General features: G+C 38.9%; 1 protein-coding gene across 1 annotated transcript in view; it reads left to right on the top strand.

Annotated features, from left to right (window-relative positions):
- Window positions 1-24,596, top strand: part of LOC120568842 (collagen alpha-1(XI) chain-like) — a 92,628-nt gene that overhangs the window by 42,971 nt on the left and 25,061 nt on the right. Inside the window, 25 exon segments of the mRNA XM_039816565.1 lie at window positions 193-246; window positions 329-373; window positions 1,797-1,850; window positions 3,027-3,071; window positions 3,537-3,590; window positions 3,696-3,740; window positions 5,139-5,192; window positions 5,287-5,331; window positions 6,327-6,380; window positions 6,484-6,591; window positions 8,081-8,134; window positions 10,667-10,720; window positions 11,757-11,801; window positions 12,107-12,160; window positions 12,470-12,514; window positions 12,700-12,753; window positions 12,896-12,949; window positions 14,472-14,525; window positions 14,872-14,979; window positions 15,838-15,927; window positions 19,654-19,707; window positions 22,326-22,433; window positions 22,549-22,656; window positions 23,424-23,477; window positions 24,070-24,123. Of these exon segments, the coding sequence (XP_039672499.1) occupies window positions 193-246; window positions 329-373; window positions 1,797-1,850; window positions 3,027-3,071; window positions 3,537-3,590; window positions 3,696-3,740; window positions 5,139-5,192; window positions 5,287-5,331; window positions 6,327-6,380; window positions 6,484-6,591; window positions 8,081-8,134; window positions 10,667-10,720; window positions 11,757-11,801; window positions 12,107-12,160; window positions 12,470-12,514; window positions 12,700-12,753; window positions 12,896-12,949; window positions 14,472-14,525; window positions 14,872-14,979; window positions 15,838-15,927; window positions 19,654-19,707; window positions 22,326-22,433; window positions 22,549-22,656; window positions 23,424-23,477; window positions 24,070-24,123 (1,548 nt within the window).

Here is a 24,596-nt window from a genome sequence, read left to right as displayed (position 1 = left end):
TAGATGAAAGAGCACAGTAAGTGCAATGATTTATGATGTTGAGATAAGAAACTTTCATGCTCACTCCCTGAAATGTACCTGCAGTTGCCAAATATGTCCACAAGGGGTCATTCTTTTACACACTTAAACCATATATGTTTATGTATTAGTGTACTTAATTTTGCCTGAACCTATGTTTGTCTTGATATACAGGGTCCTCGAGGTTTGCTTGGCCCCAGAGGGTCTCCAGGTACTGGTGGACAGCGTGTAAGTACACCTTCTGTATCACTTAATTCTGTACTCATTATTTGTGTTGTGATTTTCATTGTTACATTTTTGATCTCTTTAGGGTCTTCCTGGAATTGATGGGCAAGCTGGTCCCAAAGGAAACATGGTGAGAAATATTTATGTTTTGCTAATTTTTAATATTTACCAGTGAGAGTATAAATCTAAATGTTATGAAGGGAATGTTCCTGCAAATATTTGTGAAGACCACCTAAGCAAATTGTAATTTGGCCTGCTTGAGGCCAATTGCAGGTCAGTGATCTTTTACTCCTGTGTAGAAGGGGTGATAGGTCATTAGCTGACTGGAGATGGTAAATGGAGACGGGGGGTGTCTTATAGTCATCAGACTTTTTCCTTAAACTACAAAGCCTGCTGGCTTGCAGGCTGTGATAATGAGGCCTTTAACTTTAGTAAGGGATGAAACAGAAAAGCCTGGCTGTGATGGTCCCCTCATGCATTCAGCTTCTCAGTGGGATGTGTGAGTGAGGTGTAACATAGCATTGGTCAAGGCAGCTGGGCAAGCCCACATGTTGTCTGTGGTCACTGAGTCACTGAGGTGAGGAAATAAGCAGCTGTTAAAGGGACACAAAACAATGGGAATATGGTGTGCTTCTCATTCATTTCTCCGAAGTTAGTATTGATCTTAGAGATACTTGAAAGTATCTACAGTAGAAAAGTTTCCCAAAGGGTTTAGAAACCTGTATGATGCCTACAACAGCCTCTGACATATGGATGTTTTAAAGACATCCTTTACGAGTTGCTACATTTGGATCGAACACTTAGACGAATGTCCAACTTTAGATTTTGCACTCAAGGCCCTGCTAACAATCTCAGTCAGACAACCTTAACGTCTCTGAATCCAGCTTTTGTATTTAGTGTTTGTTGTAACAGCTGGAGAAGACTGCTTCACATGGGTATTGTCGGTTTTTGTATATGTTTGGTTTGTGACACACTCATTCTCAGCAGGCATACCAAACAACCCACCAGTTCAGTTTGTCTCATTAGCTTTAATCCATACCCAGATGGCTCTGTAGCCCCACAGCGTTTATGTAGAGAAAGCTGTGTTTCATAGCCGTACTTAGATTCTGAACAGCCACTAGATTTTAAGGCTGGCTTTGATAGGAACTAAACATAACTTTGGAGAAGGCCAGAACACAGATAGCTCTGCTTCATGAGTCAGTGTATCATATTTCTTTGTTTGACATTCTTGATGTAGATTGGATAAAGCCAATTCAACCAATCTATCCAAGCAAGGTCACCCACAGTTTTCACCTAACCCAGTACCACAGTTTAGATGTGGAAAAACAACAAAAGACACATGGCACCTAATGACTTTAAGATTTGCTCCTCGTTGCCCATATACAGTATATACATTTAAATGAGTCCTTGGCTGTGTTTCTTTAAATTATCTGAATATTGTTTCAGTTTTAATAGTTGTGCAGATTCACACACAATAGAACAGATAAAATAGTAGCACTTTCAGCGATTGGAAATATTAATAGCATCCTCTTCTTTTTCTTTGTTATGCATAGGGTCCACAAGGAGAGCCGGGACCTCCTGGGCAACAGGGTATGCCTGGTCCACATGTAAGTTTCTTTTCCATCCTCTCTTTCTCTGTATATCTTTTTTTCTAACCCTGTCTGATTGCTCCATCTCTCCTGCTGTATCCCCCATTCTCTCCTCTCTTGCTCAATCTCTTCCTTCCTCTCTTGTCATCTCTCTTCTTCCCTGTGCTCTCTGCCTCAATCTGCCCTTTTCACACTCCATCCTTGTTGCCATATCTATTGTGCAACGGGAGATACTATGAATTGGGATGATCACTCGCACTTCTGTTTTCTTAATCAAACATTCTCAGACTTATTTTTCTTTTGCTCTACTTCCCTTTTTCTCCTTTCTCGCCATCATTCATTCCTTAAGGCTACTCTGTGGGGCATTCAACAAAACTGACACCAAAACAGAGCAAGGACTTTACAAGTGTTTACTAACATTGTTTCTCTGCGGCCATGAAGAAGAAAAATATACTCTCTGTCCGGCTGAGACATATTGTGATAATTTGATAGCACTTAACCAGATTATATATTGTCCAGTTGGGGGCAGAGGGAAAAAATTAGTCATCTTTAATACAAAACAGCACACTCAATATTGTAGCCAGGGCAAAATGACCACTGCCAGGTAAGATTTTTAGTCCTGCTGACGCTCATAGCCTGGACAGGATGGCGTCATTCCCCTGGAAAGTATTATTATGGACCTATCCTGATGGTATACATGTTGAATAAATAACTTCATTTTAGTTAAACCTGGCCAGAGGCTGATTGATGCCTTTCAGGGAAGGCATTGGCCCCATCGAAAAATAACACAGCTCGCTCATATGAATTGTTAATAACTTTTTTTGTTATTCTTCACGGGGTGAATTCTCAAGATGTCTACAAGCTGTGTGACTTTAAAATGACTGTAGAAAAGAATGAACCTCCCTTTGCCCAGATGAAGGAACAGAGCATCAGAATAAGCAGCATGAAGTAGCTCAGTGACAAAAACAAATGGCTGGAACTGTAGAAGGAAGTAGATGAATATATTACATAATAAGCAAATTACAAATACAGCACACCATGAAAATTAGGTATAGACTTTCCCAAATTGACAAAACGGGTGTTGTTTTATCCCAAAATGCACTACTTCATTTTGTGTCAGTATCATGTAAGCCTGGTTTTGAAAAAAGTTTGGCTGACTGTTCTAATAACAGACCTATCTTGATTGTCTTTCAGGGTCTTGTTGGTCCTCAAGGTCCAATCGGGCCTCCTGGTGAAAAAGTAAGTACACGGGGAACCCAGTCACCCCTTTAGCCTTCCCACCACAACTGCTGCCCCAATAATTGAATGGTGAATGTTCCAGTCAAGACCTCATAAGTGATTCTGCAGATATACTGCTGTCTGAGGCCTTTACTGGCTTCGCTGAATGCTAAAACACACGCACACACACACGCACACACACACACACACACACACACACACACACACACACACACACACACACACACACACACACACACACACACACACTATATACATCTATAGGACTACTCCTGCATAAGCACTTATGTTGTCTAACTGAAAGTATTTTATTAGTTTGTGGATATTTAATAAGATTTAGTGTAAGTAGATGAACTTGTAGCAGTCTTCATAATACTGTTAGACGTGATCAGTCTACTGATCTACGTATCTACTATCTGTCTTTCTATTTACTGTAACTTCCCATTTATTGCTTTCTATTCATAGGGACCTCAAGGGAAACAAGGTTTGGCTGGCCTTTCTGGTGCTGATGGCCCTCCTGTAAGTAAAACACCTGACTCCTTTTTAATTGTTATTTAATACCAACTGACAAGATTGATCAACTATTGTATTAGTATATAACTAATCTCTTGGAACCTTTTATAGGGTCACCCAGGAAAAGAAGGTCCTCCAGGCGAGAAAGGAGCAGCTGTAAGTATGATGTTGTTAAGCTGGTAATTTTGAAGTATGTAATTACTATTGTTCTCAGAGTCATCAAATGTGTCACTGCACAGGGAAAAGGGCTGGGTGAGGCAGACTTTGCAAATAATTAAATTTAGCATTTAGCCCACATAGTGTGCCAGTAGGGTGAGGTTTAATATAACCACACCATTTAGATGATATCTGGTAAACTGTCTCAGAAATAAAACACACTAAATTGACCTAATTCTTTCCTGTGATTGGCTAAAGTTGTGATTCTCTGTAATTGCCTTGTTGTTCTTTGTGGTAAACTGTAATTGAGTTTGCACCAAAAAAAGGAATACTATAAATATGCTTTGTAAAGAGTCAGTGTAGAGATTTGAAATAGAATATTAGCTCATTTCAAGACATGGTGTTCATAAAGTTATTCTAACAATAGATATGTGAGAAAAATTATTAAAATCACGCAATTATTTGTACGAGACAATTTGACTTCATAGAGATTAAATCAATTTCTATAGAGTTGATGTGTTCATTCTACTGTATTTATCAAAGTTTAGATTTCACTTTACATGAATCCATGTGGTAGTTTATCTTCCCTGTCATGTTAAATAAAAGATACACACTACAGGATTGGACCAAGTACAATCAAATTTAAACAAAAGTACTAGAATACTAGAAATATTAAAGACTTTGACTTAAAAAAGAACTATGGCTAGATTCAAGTAGGTATTGGGCTTTTACCAAAGTTTACTTGTTTAATTTTATTGTATTATATTTCACTACTGGATATTAGGTGATGCTGCCATCGCGTAAGTTTGGCTAATAGCCACTTGAGGGTTCACTGTTTAATAAAAACATTAGGAAATCAATGAAAAAATCTCTAGATTAGATTCAACTTTACTGTCATTACACAAAGAACAGATACTAAGACAAGAAAATGTAGTTTAGCATCTAACCAGAAGTAAAAAAGCAGTAAAGTCAGAGTAATGTACAGAATTTACAGAGCAAAATATAGAAAAAATAGAATGTGGAATAAACAGTGTTGGGTATGAATACACTAGATATATACAGTATGAGCAGTATGAACAGTATTAATAGTAGTATAAATATGCTAAGGTATATACAGTAGAACATTGTAAGCAGTGCAGGTGAATAAAAAGAAACATTAAGTACAAGTTGTGCTAATAGTAAATATATACGGAATAACAGCTGGTGGTATGATATGAATAGGTGTATACACTATAGATCAGGTGTGTACAATATAGACAGTGGCATCAATAGAAATAATAGTTCAGTCTCTAGTGAAGTGATCTTATATACTGTAGCAGGAACACATTACAGTAAAGGTTGATGCATATTTGCAATGTTACTTCACCAATCACGTGTCTCTTTTTTACAATATCTTAGGGTCTTGCTGGTCCTATGGGATCCATTGGCTACCCTGGACCTCGTGGTGTGAAAGTAAGCTCTATCTTTATCATACAGTACCACCCTTTCATGATACATTTCCATTTTTCCTGAATTTCATCTTCACTTTATTGTCCTCTCTCCCCAGGGTGCTGAGGGAATTAGAGGCCTTAAAGGTGGCAAAGGAGAAAAGGTAAATACCTCTCCAGTCTCCTCTCCTTCCTCAACATGATTGACAGATGTCATTCATCTAAAAATTGGATCCATCACGGTTGCAATCCCCTTTCGAATGAGGCATCATTGCAATCCAGCAAGTGGAAAAAACTCTTAACGGCCCATCAGGCTGGCAGTTAAGTCCTCATGCCACTGAGCTGAAATGGAGTGTGGCCCATTAAACCAGAATGAGGCTGTTTGTAGGGCAGTTTCACTGGAGTTTGATCCGTTGCCATTGTTTTCTCGAATTGCTGTGGTTGAACGTAGCCTGTTGCTACCTCAGTGCTACTGGATAGGTTTTCCACTCTATTGTCAGGAAATTGAAGCTCTTAAGAGATTACCTACAACACTGAACAACTGTTGTTAAAAGCTCTTCTACTTTGATACTTCTGTCGTAAATAAAATCCTGTGGGGACAAATAGTCTACCAATCCCAAATCATACATAAGTTTATATGCTTATCATAATATATTGGGTTGTTATTTATTATCTTAGTGGTTTCATGTATGAAAATATGTCAGAAATTTGGCATCAGTGTATAATTTGTTGAGAACACAGCCATCATGAACCAGTGATAGCAGTGCCTTGGAAAAGAGTGAAAAGTGCATTCTGAATTTTAACCAGCAGATGTCAGTAGAACAACAGAGAAAAAGAGAGACAGTTGCCTCTTAAAACTGCTTCTGTGAGTCTGTGAATGCTTTAAGTGGCCACTAGGTGTCAGTATTAAACTATCCTAAGGTGCCATTATACTGTTAACTACCAATAGTACTATACAGTAAGACTGCCATGATAAACTTTCACTATGATTTTGTCACTGGTGTGTAGTCTTCAATCTGTTTTGCTTTTTTAAAGTATTTCAAATGTGAAATATTTGACTGGACTGTATCAGTTGTGCCTCTGTGATACTTGCACTATATAAATTCAATTTATTATTATTATTATTAGCTCTTAACAGCTTTTTTTCTTTTATCTTCAGGGAGAGGATGGATTCCCTGGCTTCAAAGGTGACATGGGTCTCAAGGGTGACAAGGTGAATCATCATCTCTGAGGAGAATACAGATGTTTGCGGTTGCAGAGAGTGATAGGGTGGTAAAGATAATAACACCGTTTATATATCTTTTCTTTGCATCAAGGGTGAGGGTGGTGTATTAGGACCCAGAGGAGAAGACGGTCCCGAGGGTCCCAAGGGCAAGTCAGGACCCAATGGAGAAGCTGGTCCCTTGGGACTAGCTGGAGAGAAGGTAAATAATCAATACCTGCAGAAAGAGTGAATTGCAAAACTGTGGATATCATTTTGATTATGTTTCATTGACATGCTGAAGTTCAGGTTTAATTGCATAGGATAATTACACACAAATGAAATTAAAATGCTTTAAATGAGTGATAAGAGGTTAAAACATATAAATATAAATACTCATATATGAATAGAAATACAAAGTCTGTTTCAGTGCTGTTGTGGGATCAAAAACAAGACCACGGTCAAGATTGCTCATTTCCTACAGTAATAGGGGTCAAATAACAATACAGACAAATAACAGTCTGAAGTGAGTGATTCACTATAGTTTCGTAGCTGTCCTGATCGTATTGAAGTTTAGATTTCCTCCACCTCGCTTCACCTCTACAACAGTCCCATTTAATTGGTGCTCTAGGATTTTGGGCTTGTCGTGAGCTTAGCCATTTGTTGTGTGGGCAGATCTTCTACGCTTTATTGTACATAGTTGTGTGTTTGTGTTTGTGCTAATAAAGCTCTTTCTTTGAATAAACTGCACAGTCCTGGCAAATAATTTTCCTTAGGATAACAATGACATGAATATACAACATAGCATATCATATGAATATGAATAAATATATATAAATATATATATATATATATGCAGTATATATTATAATGACCCAGGGTGACCAATAGTGACAGACCTGCCAACCAATCACAAGTGATTGTTCTTGTTTAAAAGGAGTGGTTTCATCCAATACTGAGTGAGGAAAGACATTCTCTGGCCAGGCGCGGTGTCGCTGCTATTCATATGCTAATTAGAGCCATTCGCACCTCCATGGAAGCTCGCCACATACGTCATGGTTCATTTCCGTCAATATGTGGCACAGACGAATGACGTTCACAGGCTGTAAATTGTCGTTAACTGCCGAAAATTAGGGAGATTTCCGGGCGATTACGGGGACGAAAATCCCACTTTTCATGTAGTGACAGTAATGATGCAGTTTTTTTCATTTGACTACAATTTAAAATCACCCTTTGCTACACATATGAGCTACTTTGCAATGCTATTTTTGCTATATCAATAACCGTTTTACATTTTTCTGACATCCTGATTTGCTTAACATTAGTGTAACATTGCAATAAGTACAAAGTACAAATTACCAGCACCAGAGTCAGAAGTATTGGATTCATAATAACAAAATAAAACTAAAAGAACAGACGGAATAGTTGCATTAGATTCTGTGTACCTCTTTATAACCGTACACCATGATTACCAAAATGGACCAAAGTGAACTCACATTTTGGTGAATAGCAGAAAAGCCTCTGTGCGGATTATTTCATGTTCATAAACATGGTAATAAAATATTTCCCACACTAGAAGTTCAACTTTGCGTGTATAGGTTTATTGCTTTTTGCAATGCTTCCGTGAACTTTACTGCAGTCTCCTAACAATGTCTGTGGTGACACAATGAGAATTCATCATCTGAGTTTTGTTTTTCTTTGCTCCTTTTAAGGGAAAACTTGGAGTCCCTGGATTGCCTGGGTACCCTGGTCGACAAGGCTCCAAGGTGTGTGAAAGCATGAAAGCAATAACCTCTACTCCACTGGGAGGTCAGAGATCAGTAGATGTGTAGATGTGTAGTGTCTTGTTCAAGGGCAGATCAACAGAGGAGACGTTTGCCACCTCAGTAATGTGAACAGTTGAAGGACAATTGCTGTGTTCGCTCACTACACTGCCTTTACAGTGTCAAACTTTTTATTCTCATGTGCGTGCACATAATGCATGTGTACATATGCATGCGCATGTGTACATACTGTATGTGAATGTTTACGGTATATGTGCATTGATTCTCTCAGTGATCTGTCTTATCAACTTCCACCCATATCAAACTTGCTCTCATATGCCTTTTCTAGAATCTGCCAACTTGCTGACTAACCCTTACTCACACAGACACAAACCCAAGCAGACACCTACTGTACTTTCACCACAACTCCTATAGGAAGCCTAAGTGGCATGGTCACCTGCTGGAGACATCAGCTGTCCTCCCTCCTTAAACTCTTCCAGGCATTATCCAACAGTCAGGCATTCCTTACACTGCAGCGCTGACCACAGTGCCACAGCTCCACTATTGAGATGTGCTGCTGCAGCTGGTTCTTCTCTGCTGCTGTCAGCACTGACAGCTTGGCACTGATATGACGGGTCAGATACACCTACTCTCACAACATCCAGATAGGCAAGTCTCACACTTTGTCTGTAAATGTCAGCAGCAGTTAGAGATCTGGATCAATTACACAAAGTGGGAGTAACAGAGGAAATAATACAAGTTACAATCCCAATGGATAGTATTCTTTCCAGTAATTTGTAAGCAATTGTATAAGTTCTTTAAATAACTGGCTATTTTACACAATAATGGCAAAAACACAAAGGATATTTCTTTGGTTTTATGCATAGATGAATTTAAACAAAGGCTGCCGACAAAGGTTCCCAGTTTAGCCCAGGATCAGATCTCCTTTTTGAAACTCTTTATACTTCAAAAACAAAAGTTTCTAGAGAGACAGTAAAGGCATCCTGGCTTTGGCATGGTGTAAACAGTGCCATAGTTTCCTCTCTGTAGTCTACATTTGAAGAGTTTTCTTCTAAAAAAATAAGACAGATATCCAGCATTTAAAAATTGGGACACCCCTCTGTTAGCTAAAACAAAGTATGAAGCTGTCTATAGTGACCTATAATGAGGATGCTTTTCCTCTATCATCAAATCCTCTATCATTTTAAAAATACTTTACTTTATATTTCACAAGAACTTAGTATCACTTTTTGGAACTTTTTTTCTTAAATTGATTCAAATAATTTAAAAGATCAAGTGCTGTTTGTTGTTTGAGATAGAAAGAAACATCTCCCACTGGGTTCCCATTCCACAGTATCATCAATGTTATAAAATGTCCCATCGTCCTCAAGAGTAGGTTCAGGGTCAAAGTCCTGGCCCATTTGCAGCCTTTATCCCCCCTCAATCAGCCTGTGCACGAATCCCTCCACTGGCTGTTTTTTTTTTTTTTTTGGCTGCTGCACCCCATCACTCTCTGTTAACAGCTTTCCCACACCGTTAATTCTGGATGACATTTGCAATAGCTTCAGTGGACTGCCTTATCTCTGTGGCGCAAGTCAGGCTTGTCCAGTACCAGCTCTCCTTTCAGTTTACCATAACTGCACCTCTGTGAAAAACAAATTAGGCAGCATAGATCTCCCTTCCTGCTGTCTCCACAATGTTGGGCTGTTTACCTCTTGCAATTCTGCCCACGCTGCCTTGTGGTGGTGCCCTTGCTTATACTGAACAGTATTATGCCTGATATACATATGCATGTGAACAGTAATGAGCACTATAGATGTGCATTGCATCAAAGCCTGTTTTAAACTCTTAACACTCAGACATGCTCATGACCTTGTAGTGCAGCTGAACCAAAAATATATTTAACTAAAATTGGTTGAATACATATTTATGCTACCTAATGCTGCATTAAGTGAGGCTGTATTGGTAAGCTGGCGGGTACTCCTTTTATTCATCCACCAGTGATTGCCCTCCTAGTATTTGTTTGACTGGCACCATTCCTGCTATCAGAGGGCACAGCCTGCGAAAGTCCAATAACTAAATTGCTGATGGGTATCAAGGGGGATCTGCTGTTTCCCCTTCCTTTGTCTTTATTTGCTCCCGCACCCTTTTTTATCTTCCTATTCTGCTTCCTATTTGTGCGACCTAATAGCACCTCTGTCTGTCTGTGTGTCAGAAAGTCTTTAAGTGGTGAGGAGGAGACTTTCCCATTTGGCTCCTCTTAAATATTAGAAGAAGGTCCTCATTTATCTCTGGGGACTCACAACCTATGAACTGTGGCCCTATGATAAGAATATGCTGGCTTGCATGGCAGTACTTATGTTAGGGCTTCACAGTTTCTCTATTAATTAGCCATGGTCAGTAAAGCGCAGCCTCTGTCACATTGTTACTGGACATAGACTATGATAGACATCTCTTATTTTATACCCTCCAACTATCTAATGTATTTCCTCTCTCTGTCACTTCTTTCTTTCTTTTTCTGTACTTGTCTTGCAGGGCTCCAATGGCTTCCCTGGATTCCCCGGGGCGAATGGCGAGAAGGGAGCAAGGGTGAGCCACAAAATGCCTTATTCTCTCCTATTACAGACACATACTATTGGTCACTGTGGGGTTTCCTGTGTAGGAGATGGATTAAGAGTGGATAGTGTGGAATACTGAAACAGAGGATGGTCAATGTGTCTTTTAGACCGCAAGGCCACTAAGGCCAGCAGTCCAAGTGGAAAAACAAAATGTAAATTTAACTGTGATGTTGCTGGTTCGTGTCTGACTGAGAAAGGCAAAATATATCATTACGTTTCAACTTTAAATCTACTCAGTGTCATTCGTCTGAACTGAAAAATAACTTGTATCCATGGACTGCATGTACAGTATTGTACTGTGATTATACACAGTTAACGTCAAGTCAATTTTATATACAATATATAGCCCAAGTCCACAAATCCCAAATTTGCCTCAATCTCCATACAACATACAACACAATCTCTATACAGCATACAACACCCTCTATCTTTAGACAGAAGTAGAAACTCCCCAAAAAAACCTTTAACGTGTAAAAAAGAGCAAAAGAGACAGCATCCCTCTTCCAGGACAGAGAGAGACAATAAAAGATGTAGAGTATCGAATAATAGTTTAAGAATCAACTGTGTTAGCATATACATTTGTTAATGCTGGATTTAGCTTTGTAACCGTAGAGTGGTCCAGTTGAAAAGCGTTACAGATGAAGGGATGAGACGAGGGTTATTATAGAAGAGACAAGCTCGTCTCTGCTCTCAGACAGACATTGAGAGGCAGACACCCATGGCCCCGGCATGCTAGAACTGACAGGTAGTTCAAGCTGTCAAGTGCCTGTGGGTAACCACTTGCCGCAGCAATTTGATTATTTGTTTTTGTCCAAAGATGCTTAGATGGTTCTATTTCAACTCTCACTCAAACCCCCTCAGCATTTGTTTGTCTGATATTTAAGGTATATCTGTACAGTAGTTGCTTTAGCTTAAAATTCTAAAAAGAGATAAGAAAACACGTATATTCTCTGATCGTACTAGGAATGATTTTGTCCTAAATCAAAGCTTTTATTTTTATTTCTCAGGGAATCGCTGGCAAAGCAGGCCCTAGAGGTCAACGTGGCCCAACGGTAGGCAATTCATCTGCCAAATCAGCTCAAGCCCTCCACATAAATTATTTATTGTTTTCAAATGAAAATCTCTCTCTTTATGTAGATGTGTATGGGCTTTCATTTCTTGTCTTTTGAGGGGGATATGCACTGGGTGGGGAATTGTAAAGATGGGCAGGGAAGCCATCGATGACCTGGCCTAAATACTTAATTACTTTGTCTGTTTTGTTTTTTATTGATGTGTTTTCTAATATTGAACAAAATACTGAAAAATGCTATTTCTTTTCCTTACAATTACTGTATTGTTTTAAATGCTATGTATGTAGGGTCCACGTGGTGGGCGTGGTGCTAGAGGACCAACAGGAGCGCCAGGTGCAAAGGTGAGAACTAGGACTATTTTAGAATGTAGGGGCCAATGCTAATAAATGAGTCTACATGCTTAACATTGTATACAGCAAGAATAAAGTACCCAGAGCAAATTCAGCAGTCTGAATGTAACATTTATCTATGTAAAAAAAAATATCAATGGCAATAAATTTAATTAATTTGCTCACATGATGTTGAAATTCTTGAGTACCAATTCAGGTAGAAATGTAAAGGCTTGCTATATAACCTCAGTGTCAATGCGTTGCATACATTTTATTCACACTTCATACTTTGACAACGTTTCTCTGTGCCTTTCTCCTCAGGGCACCTCAGGCAACGATGGACCAGGGGGCCCACCAGGAGAGAGGGTTAGTATCAGATATGTTTTTAATAAAGAATATACAGTAAATTAATTATTTACCAGTAATCGTGGTAAGAAAGCTGGATTTGGTAACTAAAATCATAATTCAATACCAATAACCATTTAAAGTTGTGTTGTGTGTCTAATCCATTCTTCTCTCTAATCGTTCTGTTCATTTTATTTTCATTTAAGGGACCTCAAGGACCACAGGGACCCGTCGGTTTCCCCGGACCTAAAGGACCCAATGTAAGTAGCTGCTGTCAAACTGTCTGTGAGTTAGCAACAACAAGTCCATGTTGACACTTTTCATATTAGCTTTTCAAATATTAATACCCACTTCCGACCCGATGTCTTAGTTTTTATGAACTGTCTACCTGTTCACCCCCAGGGCCCCCCAGGAAAAGATGGGCTGCCTGGTCATCCTGGACAGAGAGGAGAGACGGTGAGTGTGTAGTTTCAAATGCCGTGTGTTGTGTCATTTGACCCTGAACATCATGCATCAGCTCCCACTCACTCCTCACTTGGTCTTTCACTCTCGCAGATAGGTTGTACAAAAAAATAAAGCAAGGAAGATGATTACTGAGATAGCATACAAATTGTTTCAGGGTGAAAGTAAAGCACCGATAATAGAAGGGAAACAGTTACATGGATGTGAAATGATCTTTCTTGCTCTAAAAAGTCATTCTCACAGGTTGAATATGAGACCAAATGAGTTGTAAAGATACATTTATTTCTGCAGTGTACAAACAGCATAGCTACTACGCTTATTAATAACTTAAGAATATTTGTATTAGTGACCAACAAAAAGTGTACACACATTTTTGCCGTACACTGACATAGTACATGGCCGTACACCAGTGTCGTAGTCAAGAACACCTAAACCGAGACCGAGACAAGCCCAAGACCAGACCAAACAACTGAAACATGCAGTATATACACAAACACAACTATCTAATATTTATAGTTAATATTCGCTTAATCCCTTTGGGTGAGGGGTGAAGGGATTTCTGGAGAGTTTTGGTCGCTAACGTCACTTACATTTAGCTTACCTTTCTTTATGCTTCCTTACTAAGTGCAGTTAAAATTGAAGGTGGTCCCAGTTGTGTCGGTTAGCGTTACATTGCAGAATTTCAGGGTTTCCGCGGGGTCTTAAAAAGGCTAAAATTTCAAAATCAAAATGGCCTTAAAAAGTCGTAAATTCATTAGAATTAATTTTAAAAGTATTGTGTTCTCGGTCTTAAATAATCTTAAACATGTCTTCATTTTCCTACGTCTATGCAGCTCTACCGCTAATGCTCACGCAGCGCTTTACAATGGTTTTGTTTTTGATTCCGTGGTGTTGTAGTTCTTTCTTTCGCTAGTCCAAATATAATTTGCTGTATTACGACAAAAAAAAAAGACCAACATGCAACTTATATTGCAGCCAATCAGCTTTCATGTTATGGCGCAAGTGTCTATCGGATTTTACCGCAGACATAAAACTGATTTTATTCTTCAGCAATAGGGAAGTGCAAGTTTAGCGGTACAGACTATGTTTCAGGACTCTGACATCTGACGTTTTCTTTGTTTGTTTGGTGTTGTGATATAGGTCTTCAATTTCATTCATAATGGTCTTAAAAAGGTCTTAAAAAGTCTTAAATTTGACTTTGTAAAACCTGCAAGAACCCTGAATTTACACACAGATATGTGTTTTCTTTTAGATGTTGTTTTGCATATAAACTCTTTAAAAAATATATAATGAATAAAATGTAATACATAAAATGTTATTACCAACGATTTGGCTGACATCTCCCAGACAGCCAAGTCTCGAGTACTACAGCACTGCTGTACACTGACGCTGACACATAGCTCACACTTGTCTGTGTGGCTCAGACCCTTTACATACTGTGCAGCACGACGTAGACAGTACATACTATATAACCCTGCATGTGTACAGTCTACATTGTCTCTGCTTTCCCCTTCAGGGCTTCCAAGGAAAGACAGGACCTCCAGGACCTGGAGGGGTGGTTGGACCACAGGTAGATATAAACACCGCTACAGTTACATTCCTCCCCCTGACTTATTCTTTGTCTTGTTATGGGATAATTATGAGAGATTGAAATCTTTGAAAGTATGTAGTTTTAACAATAGCTGAATCCTGAAAAAGAATACCCATATGCAGAAAATATAAACAAAATGCATTAAAAATAATTTTGAATGCCTTCAGTGAGATCTTTTCTCTTGAAAATAATGAAACTTGGGCTGAAAATAAATTGTTACATCTCATTAAGACTTCCATTTATTGTGTGTAAAAAAAAATTTACACACAAAAAAAAGCATGATTTTTTGCTACTATCAAATGCATATCTCTGCTGTCCGCTACAGGGCCCAACTGGAGAGACAGGACCTAGCGGAGAGCGAGGACACCCAGGTTCGCCTGGTCCACCTGGTGAGCAAGGTCTACCTGGAGCTGCTGGAAAAGAGGGTGGAAAGGTAAATGAGCATGTATTTTGTATGCTACAAAAGCAAAGTGCGTACTACGTAGTAAGTGCATCATACTTGTATGATGCCAAGTGTTTTTGCTCATAATGTTTTTTTCCTCGTCTTATTTGTTAGAGGACCACAGTGGAAATTAATTCCTGGCTTCTTTGTTTTCATTCTTGGAGGTTATTTGTTATGTAGTTATGTTTTCCTCTTTATTCCTATACTTGAACTACCCATTGTATTTTAATGTAGTTAAATGAGTTATTCTAATATAAGTTATGTATAGTATAGTATAGTTATATAAGTATGGGGAAAACACAGTGTAATAAAGAGAATGACAAATGACTAAGTTCTGGCCAAATTGGCACAAATTATGTTGTAGTTGAAGATCCAACTGCAAAAATATCTGAAGTCATACAAGGTTCTTTATTGATGTAGAACAGTGTAGTTGTGTTTATTGAGATGTCATCTTTGTCATTGTTCTTTTAACAAGTCACATCAGAATAGCAACTTGTTTTTGTTGATTTTATAGCATTTATTTCTACTGTTACAAAAGTGCCCTCTTATTGTTAAAAATGAATTGATTCAAAATATTACTAAATATATATTAGTTTGTTAAAAATTGGCACATCTTTTTTTTATTACTTTACTTCTCAATGTTGTTGTTCCCGCGTAATAACGGATAATTTTAGCTTTTATCAAACAGATCAATCACTTCAGTTGTTATTCTCTGATGCCATTCTCACAGATTCAGCTCTGCTCATTGTTTTTTCCTAAGGCAATTGTGCTAAATGATTACCTGAGGGTACATTTTATATATATATATATATATATATATATATATGCTATTTTTTTCTCCCTCTATAGGGTGATCCAGGTTCTCAGGGTCCTAGTGGCAAGGCAGGACCTGCCGGCCTACGGGGCTTCCAGGGTGCAAGAGGTCTTCCAGGGGCCATGGTAACAAACAGACACACACATTTAACACACTTGTGCAAACATACACGTGTCATCAACAACATTGTGTCATCCCACATTCTGATCACACACCTGGTTAAATCTAGTGCCAAACCCTAATTACCAGGTCTAACACCTGCTGTTAAACCAAATGTCAGGCTTGGCAGTGGACCTGACTGAAAGGTGCAGAACTGGCTCACATAGACGGTATAGATGACTGAGCCAGATACAATATTGACAAATGTTATGATCGTTAATCTCAGCAGCATTTTAACCAGTAACATATTTGTTATCAACTGTAGTCTTTCCATTTTAGAGGCATTTAATTCCATGTTTAGGTCTGCACTAGTTTCAGATCATTTTCTTTAAGCAATTCCTGTTTTGTTCCCGTCTGATTCTGATTCAAACCCATGACTTTGTGAGTACATCACATAACCCTATAGCCTGCTGAGTTACCCCAAATTTAATTCTCAAAAGAAGTGGATGTGAGTGAGAAAAAGTTCAAGGTGAGAGCAAATGGCTGTTAGAGGCTGACTGAGGATCAGCTTGGGGGATGAGGCTGAGGCTCATTTCAAGGCTGACCATTAAGAGAGCACACGACAGCACAGCCCAGACTTATTACCACCTTTATGCTTGTCCCATGTGTGCAGAGGGATGGCTTTCTCTTCATAAGAGCAGCACACACACACACACACGCTCTCTCTCTCTCTACACAATCAAATAGAGCCTCCATTCTCTCCTAAAGTGATCCCATCCAATTACACGCAGACAAACATACATAAACATGAACACCTGTTGTATGAGCAAGAACATGAAAAAGTTCATCCAAGTTTGCTGAGAGAGCGCAGGTACAAACACAGACACTGAGCAAGTACACACACAAGTTTATACCTATCCAAAAGAGAAAAAATAGATTGATGCACACACACACACACACACACACACACAAAACACACACACACACACACACACACACACACACACACACACACACACACACAAAAACAAAAAAAAACACACACACACACACACACACACACACACACAAACCATTCCATCTCTCACTCTTGAGGAAAGGCACAGTAGCAATATACGAGCCAATAAATAACTTTTTGTGTGTCTGGCAAAGAAAGATCCTTCCTCCCTTCTAATGCACCATGGTGAAAATGTGGAACCCGGGGACGCGGCGAGCTTGCTTGGCAGCGTCTGCACCCCCTGACTCTGTCAGATCCTGTAAATTAGATATTATAATGAAAGTCTTTACTGCCCACGGTGAACTGTGTTTTCAATATGCAATCTCAGCCTCCTTGGTGCTATTTTTTCAGCAGCACAAGCATTTCCATCCAAGGGTTGGAATCTCCAGGAGATGACAGGGGTCCAGATAGATGGACTATACTTGAACTCGTGGCCCACTGCTGACTTCAGAACCTTGTCATCCTTTCTCTTTTTCATTTCCTTGGAAGCTCATTTAATGAGTTATTTTGCATTGATAATATAAATACACATTTTTTTTTTCACTTTTGTTAACATTGCGGGATAGGGCATAGCCATGTCAGAGGTCTGCGCTTCTATTGTATTAAAGCGGCTGTATTCGATATTCACAACATCAATATAGCAGTAAACTAATATTTCATATTTAAAGGTCATGAATATTTCACTTTATGAGTTTTTTTAACATTAATATGAGTTCCCCCAGCCTGCCTATGGTCCCCCAGTGGCTAGAAATGGCGATAGGTGTAAACCGAGCCCTGGGTATCCTGCTCTGCCTTTGAAAAAATGAAAGCTCAGATGGGCCAATCTGGAATCTCCTCATGAGGTTATAAGGAGCAAGGTTACCTCCCCTTTCTCTGCTTTGCCCGCCCAGAGAATTTGGCCCACCCATGAGAAAGAGAGAGACATCATGGCTTGCAAACAAGGAAAGTGGCAGTTGGTCAAGGCCACAACCCCACCATCCACCTTGCCCCCCCTTTCTCCTCCTCAATAGCATTTAAAGCTAAAGACACAGAAATGACACATACTAAGGAAAGCTCATTGTGGGACTGGCTCTAGTGGCTGTAATTCTGCACCAAGGCTGAATTTTGGGGAAGAGACTTCAGATACATTATTAGGGGACCACTAAGGTCTATATAAAAGCATCCAAAAAGCAGCATGTCATGGGACCTTTAAAGGAATACGCCACTGTTTGTTGAAATAGGGCTTATCACGGTCTCCCCTAGCTGTAGATAGGTGGGCCAATGCATTTTTTGTCTCAGTGCAAGTAATTAGGTTGTTTTTTTGTCTTTTGTTGGCTCACTTTTACTCACAACATGCTAACCGGGAACATAAGATTCCATTCACTACGCTAAGCTAACTAGCGGTGGCGCTGCCGGTGCTGCACCGGACCAAAACAATGCATGCACAAAAAGTAAGTTGTCCCACCTACAGCTAGGGGAGACCGTGATAAGCCCTATTTCAACAAAAGGTGGCGTATCCCTTTAAGATATAGTGGAGCAATGGCGTCCTGAGCAGACAATGAAGTCACACTTCCTCTGTGTGTGTTATCTGAGCTTCTCAGTTCTTTGTTTTAAGAGCCGGTCCGGCCTTGTGCGTCAGTATCAGAGACAAAGCGTCAGTATTTGATGAGTTGGGGAACTGTCCTGAGAGTGGTGTGGAAGCAATCCCAGAATATTTTTTTTTTGTTGTTTTGAAAAAAACACCTTTAAGTAATAGCCCATTTTTTTCTGGTGGAGTTGAATTGCAGTAAATGTTTTGAAATATTGGTATATCTTTAATAAGGATTTCAGTGTCATAAAATTATTATTGTTTTTATATTATTTATTTTCTGAGTTTGGGAATTTTAAACAAATCTACTAATCTATCTAAACTACTGAGTTCATTAAGAAAATGCACTGCGGCTTCTTAAAGGGTTAATTCACCCCATAGAGTTTTGGTTTTATGTGCTCAGGTTTTAAGACGTCTGTCTCTGAGATCTCTGCCACTAACCCAATACAATTGTTTGTGGTGCTTAACCTTTCTCTCCATAAATGGTGCTCTGTTTACTCTGAATAATACACACACCTCACCTCAACAGTTCTCATATGGACTATTTAAAAAATATAATAATATAATAAAGTAATCCTAAGGAAATATGTGCTTTACAATATTTTAAATGTTTTTCTTTTCTATATATCCAAGGCTAACAAGTGAGAAAATATATTTTTTTTGTATTTTGGGTAAACTGACCACTTAATTACTTGCTGCCTCAGTAAATTGGGAGCTAATAACATCGGGATTGTGAGCGCAAATTCAAAGAAAGCACATTGCCCTTTGCTTTCATGTTCATACATCTGGAAGGAATACTTTAAGTACAGTTTAGAAAACTTTCCTTTGGAGTCAAAGCAAGAAACGTTTGTCAACCATCAATCATCTTTTGGTAATGATAACATCATCACTAATATACAAAAAGAGATACTACTATGATTACTAAACACTACAACTACTTAGAAGGTTTCCTCCCCTTTTAATACTGTATAGATCACAGATTGCTAGCTACTGTATGCCTTTCTGGATCTAAGCCCTCCACACACACATAAACAGGTATACAGATATCTTTACACGCATGCACACATGCACACACACACGGTAGCATTCAAAGGCCCATTTGACAGCTGTGATTACTGCTCTTTGAATGGCATTGAGCAGCAGCCCGCAGTGAACAAGATCTAACCCTCTCCTGTCCTCTGCTTTCAGGGTCCAGCTGGCTTAAAGGGAGGAGAAGGGCCTCAGGGTCCCCCCGGCCCCATCGTAAGTAGCCCGTTACTATGGTTACCTCATCTTCCCTGCCACAGAGATTACAGCGAAAAGTGACTTGTGTTGGTGGAGAATGGAGTTGCACGTGCTGTGCGCAGTTCGGCTCTCCAGTCATTAGCAGCACCTGTAATGTAAACTGCAGTGTAGAGGGTGGTAGAGTAGGGTGGGGAGGTATGATTGAAATCAATCCAACAATAGTTTAAAAAAGATGTCGTTCAAAATTTATATACATGACAATATTAAATGTCAAATCTCATTTTCCAATTCTTTGTTTAGTTAGTTAAATTGGAGAAAAAACATCATACAACACTTTAACCTCTGTTTTTGTTGTCATAAAATGGATAGTACTACTATTGTTTTTTATTGTGAATCACCTCTCATACTGATGTTTATTGTGTTAATGTTCATGTTGCACAGGGGTTTCTGTTTTAGCAGTTTAAAATAGGAGGGCTATGAATGTGTATGCTCTGGTTTGATAAAAGCAGTATGATGCTTGATATATATATATATATATATATATATATATATATATATATATATATATATATATATACTGTATATATATAGTGTTTTTGAACAGCTATGAGATATTCTTAGAAATGAAATTAACGAGAGTGCCCAACAACATCACTTTGAAGCAGCCTAATCATTGCTTATTTTTTACCAATTGAACAACTACAGTAGCTTCATCCCAGTAACTTGATTAGTCTTAGATGTTTTCCTCTCACATTTAGTAGTTACTATAGCAACTGTTGTGACACAGATGGGGGTAGTGTCTTGTTTTTATTTTTGTATGACCACTACTTTTAATCACTCAATCACACGTAATACAGTTAGGTTGTTTTTCTCTGTGATTATGGGTGCTTATGTTGAATCCTCTGCATTAATCACAGTCAATGACATCCTCTTAGATATTATAGCTGCATTCATATACTGTGCTGTTGCTGTCACATAGTTTAGGACCGTGAAAAGGAGCAGGAGTGGCAGGGCAACCCATAAATAAGTGGGTCACTTTTTTCCTGCCTGTGTCTCTGAGCCCCTCAGTTAGCGATATATGCGATGAAAAGCCTCAGGCGCTCCGGTGGTGAATCGGTACAGAAAGCTGACTGACAGGCAGCTTTGAACTGTCTGACATTTTGTTCAAGCGTTAAATGCAGACTCCCGATAATTGCCACTGCTCACTAGTGACAGAGCAACACCAGATTAGATGACAGCGGATATGCAGAGCATGGATGAAAAGATAAAGAAAACGCAGAAGAGGGGCGTTTTTCTGAATGAGTAAAACAATTTCCTCTGCGAAATGAGATACTTTTCTTAAATTGGCTTGAAAGTGAGCCATTGGATAAAAAAAAAACTGATAGACTGTTTTGGTAGTGTTTGGAAGAAAAAGAAAAAAAACTCCTTGAAAAAGAGGCTGGTGTGCAATGCCCACGCACACAAGAGATCTGATATTTTCCTCCATCGATTGCCTGCCAGAGACTGAGTTGCTGTTGTGCTCTGGGAAAGTCTGAGTTCAGTGTGTTGCTATTTCATAGTCTTTTTAGAATTTTGTGTGTGTTTGAAAAAGACGGACCAAGAAGCTAAGAAACTGCGCAGAAAAAAAGGACAGAAAAAAGGACAGAAAGGATAAATGCAACAAGTTGAGTCACAAACACAAATAATTTCTGTTGCAGTTCTGATTTCTAGACAGAGAATCACATGTATGAAAGAAGAAACATGGGTGAAAAGAGAGGGAGGGAAGCAGAAAGAAATAATGTGAAGTTATGTTAGTCAAAGAAACTGTGTGTTATTGTGTATGCGGGGGGCAGGTTTGGATTTGGGTCAACTAGACAATGATTTTAGACCTGCTGATGTGGGAAAGAAGTCAAACATTCAGGCTTATTCATTCAAATATATCAAGGAAACTTCACATTATATTGACCATAATCTGTGGAAAAGGATTTTTTTGAAAATGTCCTTGATTATTAACAATAATAATAATAATAATAATATATATTTTTTTGTATAGCACCTTTCATGCAAGAAATGCAGCACAAAGTGCTTTACAATAAGGAAATTATATAACATAGAATGAGCATAAATACAGGGACAGAATGCCACAATCAATGGAAAATAAGATGGAAAACAAAACACACTTGATAATAGTAAAAAAAGATAAAACAGGATGAAAATAGAATACATTGAATGCACAACAAATGCCCATATTTGCAGCATCAGTGATGGAGATTTGAAGACGAAACTCAGGAAGTATTTTGCCTGCATGGCACTCTCTACTAATTGGCATCCAGGTCTCTGAGGCTATAAATAAACACAACAGAACCTACTTTTCCCGACGGACTTAGACTCTCCACAGGTCTTGATTACATTGAAAAAGAATTTTCAGCTACCTCAAAATGTAACCTCACTGTGGGTCTTATCTGTGTAAGTTACCTTGGGAAAAAAAACACCTTTCCTTTTTAGTGCAGCCTTTCTAATGAAGTCAGAGTTTTAATGCTTTCAACACTTTCTGTGACTTTCAGCCATCACGTGCCTTTTCTGAAGGGAATTGACTTCTTTAGTTAGCTACCAAATGATGCAGCAATGACTGATGGGTCTCTGTTATTTGGTGACAGGGTTCTCCTGGAGAGAGAGGTGCTGCTGGCCCTGGAGGTCCCATTGGTCTAGCAGGACGCAATGGACCCCAAGGACCACCCGGCCCTGCTGGAGAAAAGGGCGGCCCTGTGAGTATTTCTTTCGCTCACTCAAACACTTCCCTTGTTACCTACCATATACTGCAGATAATGTTGATTTGACTGCTGGTAATGTGACACTTCTTAATGAATGTGATGTGTTTAGGGAGAGAAAGGTCCCATGGGCCCTGCTGGCCGTGATGGCATTCAAGGTCCTGTTGGTCTTCCTGGTCCGGCTGGTCCTCAGGGTCCCCCTGGAGAGGACGGTGACAAGGTGGAGTAAAGATGTGATGCACTGGAATACCACTGTAGTAATCCTTGATTTAAACATTTCAACATCTTTAACCAGCTCCTTGCTAATGAGATCGGAACAATGTTGTTCAACAGCAAATAATACAACTCATGTCCACAAATGTCAGTATGTTCAAAATGTGAGGATGCACTTCTTGGCATATCTTCTTACTTTGTTTCTTTGGTATTTGTATACTTGTGTCTACTGTTGTAAAGACACCACATGACTATTCCACAATAAGCATGTATTCCAATGTCATACAAAATGCACGTCTTAATTTACAGTGCATATAGAAAACACACATACATGCATATAAACAACATAGTAAACAGTCACTCTCACAGTTAAGCCTCAAGCCTACAGTGACAGAAAATAATATCAAATTGTTGCATTCAGTAAACAAAATGAGCACACTCTGGAAACCTTTCTGAACAACATCACTGAACCACAGATCTGGATTTTTACATTTGTAACCATTGTGCCTCTCCAAGCCTAGTCACGTCTTCTATCGCACCATTTTGTCAATCATAGTGCCAATGGGCTTAGACAGGGAGCCAATCAATTAATTGCAAACACTCGCTCAAGGTCTTTGTGGGCCAATCAAATTAGAATCTCTTGAGAAATATTTACTACCCACTTGTGGTAAAGGTGACACTTTAAGATATTGGACTTTGACTAAACATGGGAGGCAAGGTCCTTTTAAGATGGATAAGAGAGATGTGAGCTCTGCTGTTTGTATTGTACTGCAGGGAGAAGTTGGCGGACCTGGACAGAAGGGAAGCAAAGGAGACAAGGGTGAACTTGTGAGTCTTTTTATTTTCTCTCTCCTATTACTTTTCCTAAAAAATCTGTTTGTAAGGCAATGAGTTTTGAATGATAAACAATGCTAATTGAGCAAAGAACACCAATCTCAATTGCTGAATTCTCATTTGAGCTGAATAAATCAAAGAACACGGGTCACTTTGCAATGACAAATCTCAGGTTATCTTGCCCTCAACAGTCTGCAGCAAAATATTAAGTAAAGTGCTGCTATGTTTTCTTAATTATTATCAGTGGGCTTTGTCCTCATCTAAAACATTTGTGTTTTTCATTTGACTTTTGTTTTTCTAAAGCATCAATTCAAATAAATTAAATATTGTTATGTGTTTTCCTTTAATTAGGTATTGTGTGTGAGGATAAACAGATTAAGCATGCAATTGGTTTAATTACCTTCCATTCTTCTCACGTGTAAATGGAAACTGGTAAATGGAAACTGGAAACAGGTCTATATTGTGCATATCAATAGTCGGACTGTAGTTAAAACATTAATTATTGTTTTTGATGTGATTTTATTGTTGGTTCCAATGACTAATGGGGATCGCAATAACAATATCTCATTGCTCCGTGTGTTTGTAGGGTCCACCAGGCCCAAGCGGTCTTCAGGGTGTGGTCGGAGCTCCCGGTCCAGCTGTGAGTATTACTTCCTCTGGCCATCTAATGTCAACTTTTCCCCGTGAAATATTATTATACACTCTCAGTTTACTTTATTAATGGAGGTCATGTTCAAGCAAATGACCATTTGGTAACACATGCAAACCAATATTTACTCATAAACATTTTCCCTTTTCAAAAAAGTTTCCAAGTTTTATTTGGCAGATACTGAATTTGTATTGAATTTTTAAAATTCCACAGTTTTCAACATTTCACATGAATTAAAAAATGTAAATGTTGTAGCTAATGGTAGCCCCTGCTTACCATGGTGGGTTCTGGATCAGAACATTGAAGCATATAGCACATATATATAGCATATTAAAGGTGCTCTAAGTGATGTGATGACGGTTATTGGCTGGAACACTGTTTATTATGGTTTGTTGTGCAGGTTGGCGCGGTTTGTTTTTGTTGCCGTTTGTGGAGCCTGGGCTGTCTACAGAGACCGCATTTAC

The sequence above is a fragment of the Perca fluviatilis genome, chromosome 11 (genome assembly GCF_010015445.1).
Source record: "Perca fluviatilis chromosome 11, GENO_Pfluv_1.0, whole genome shotgun sequence".
Lineage (NCBI taxonomy): Eukaryota > Metazoa > Chordata > Actinopteri > Perciformes > Percidae > Perca > Perca fluviatilis.
This window is presented reverse-complemented; position numbering and strand designations above follow the sequence as displayed.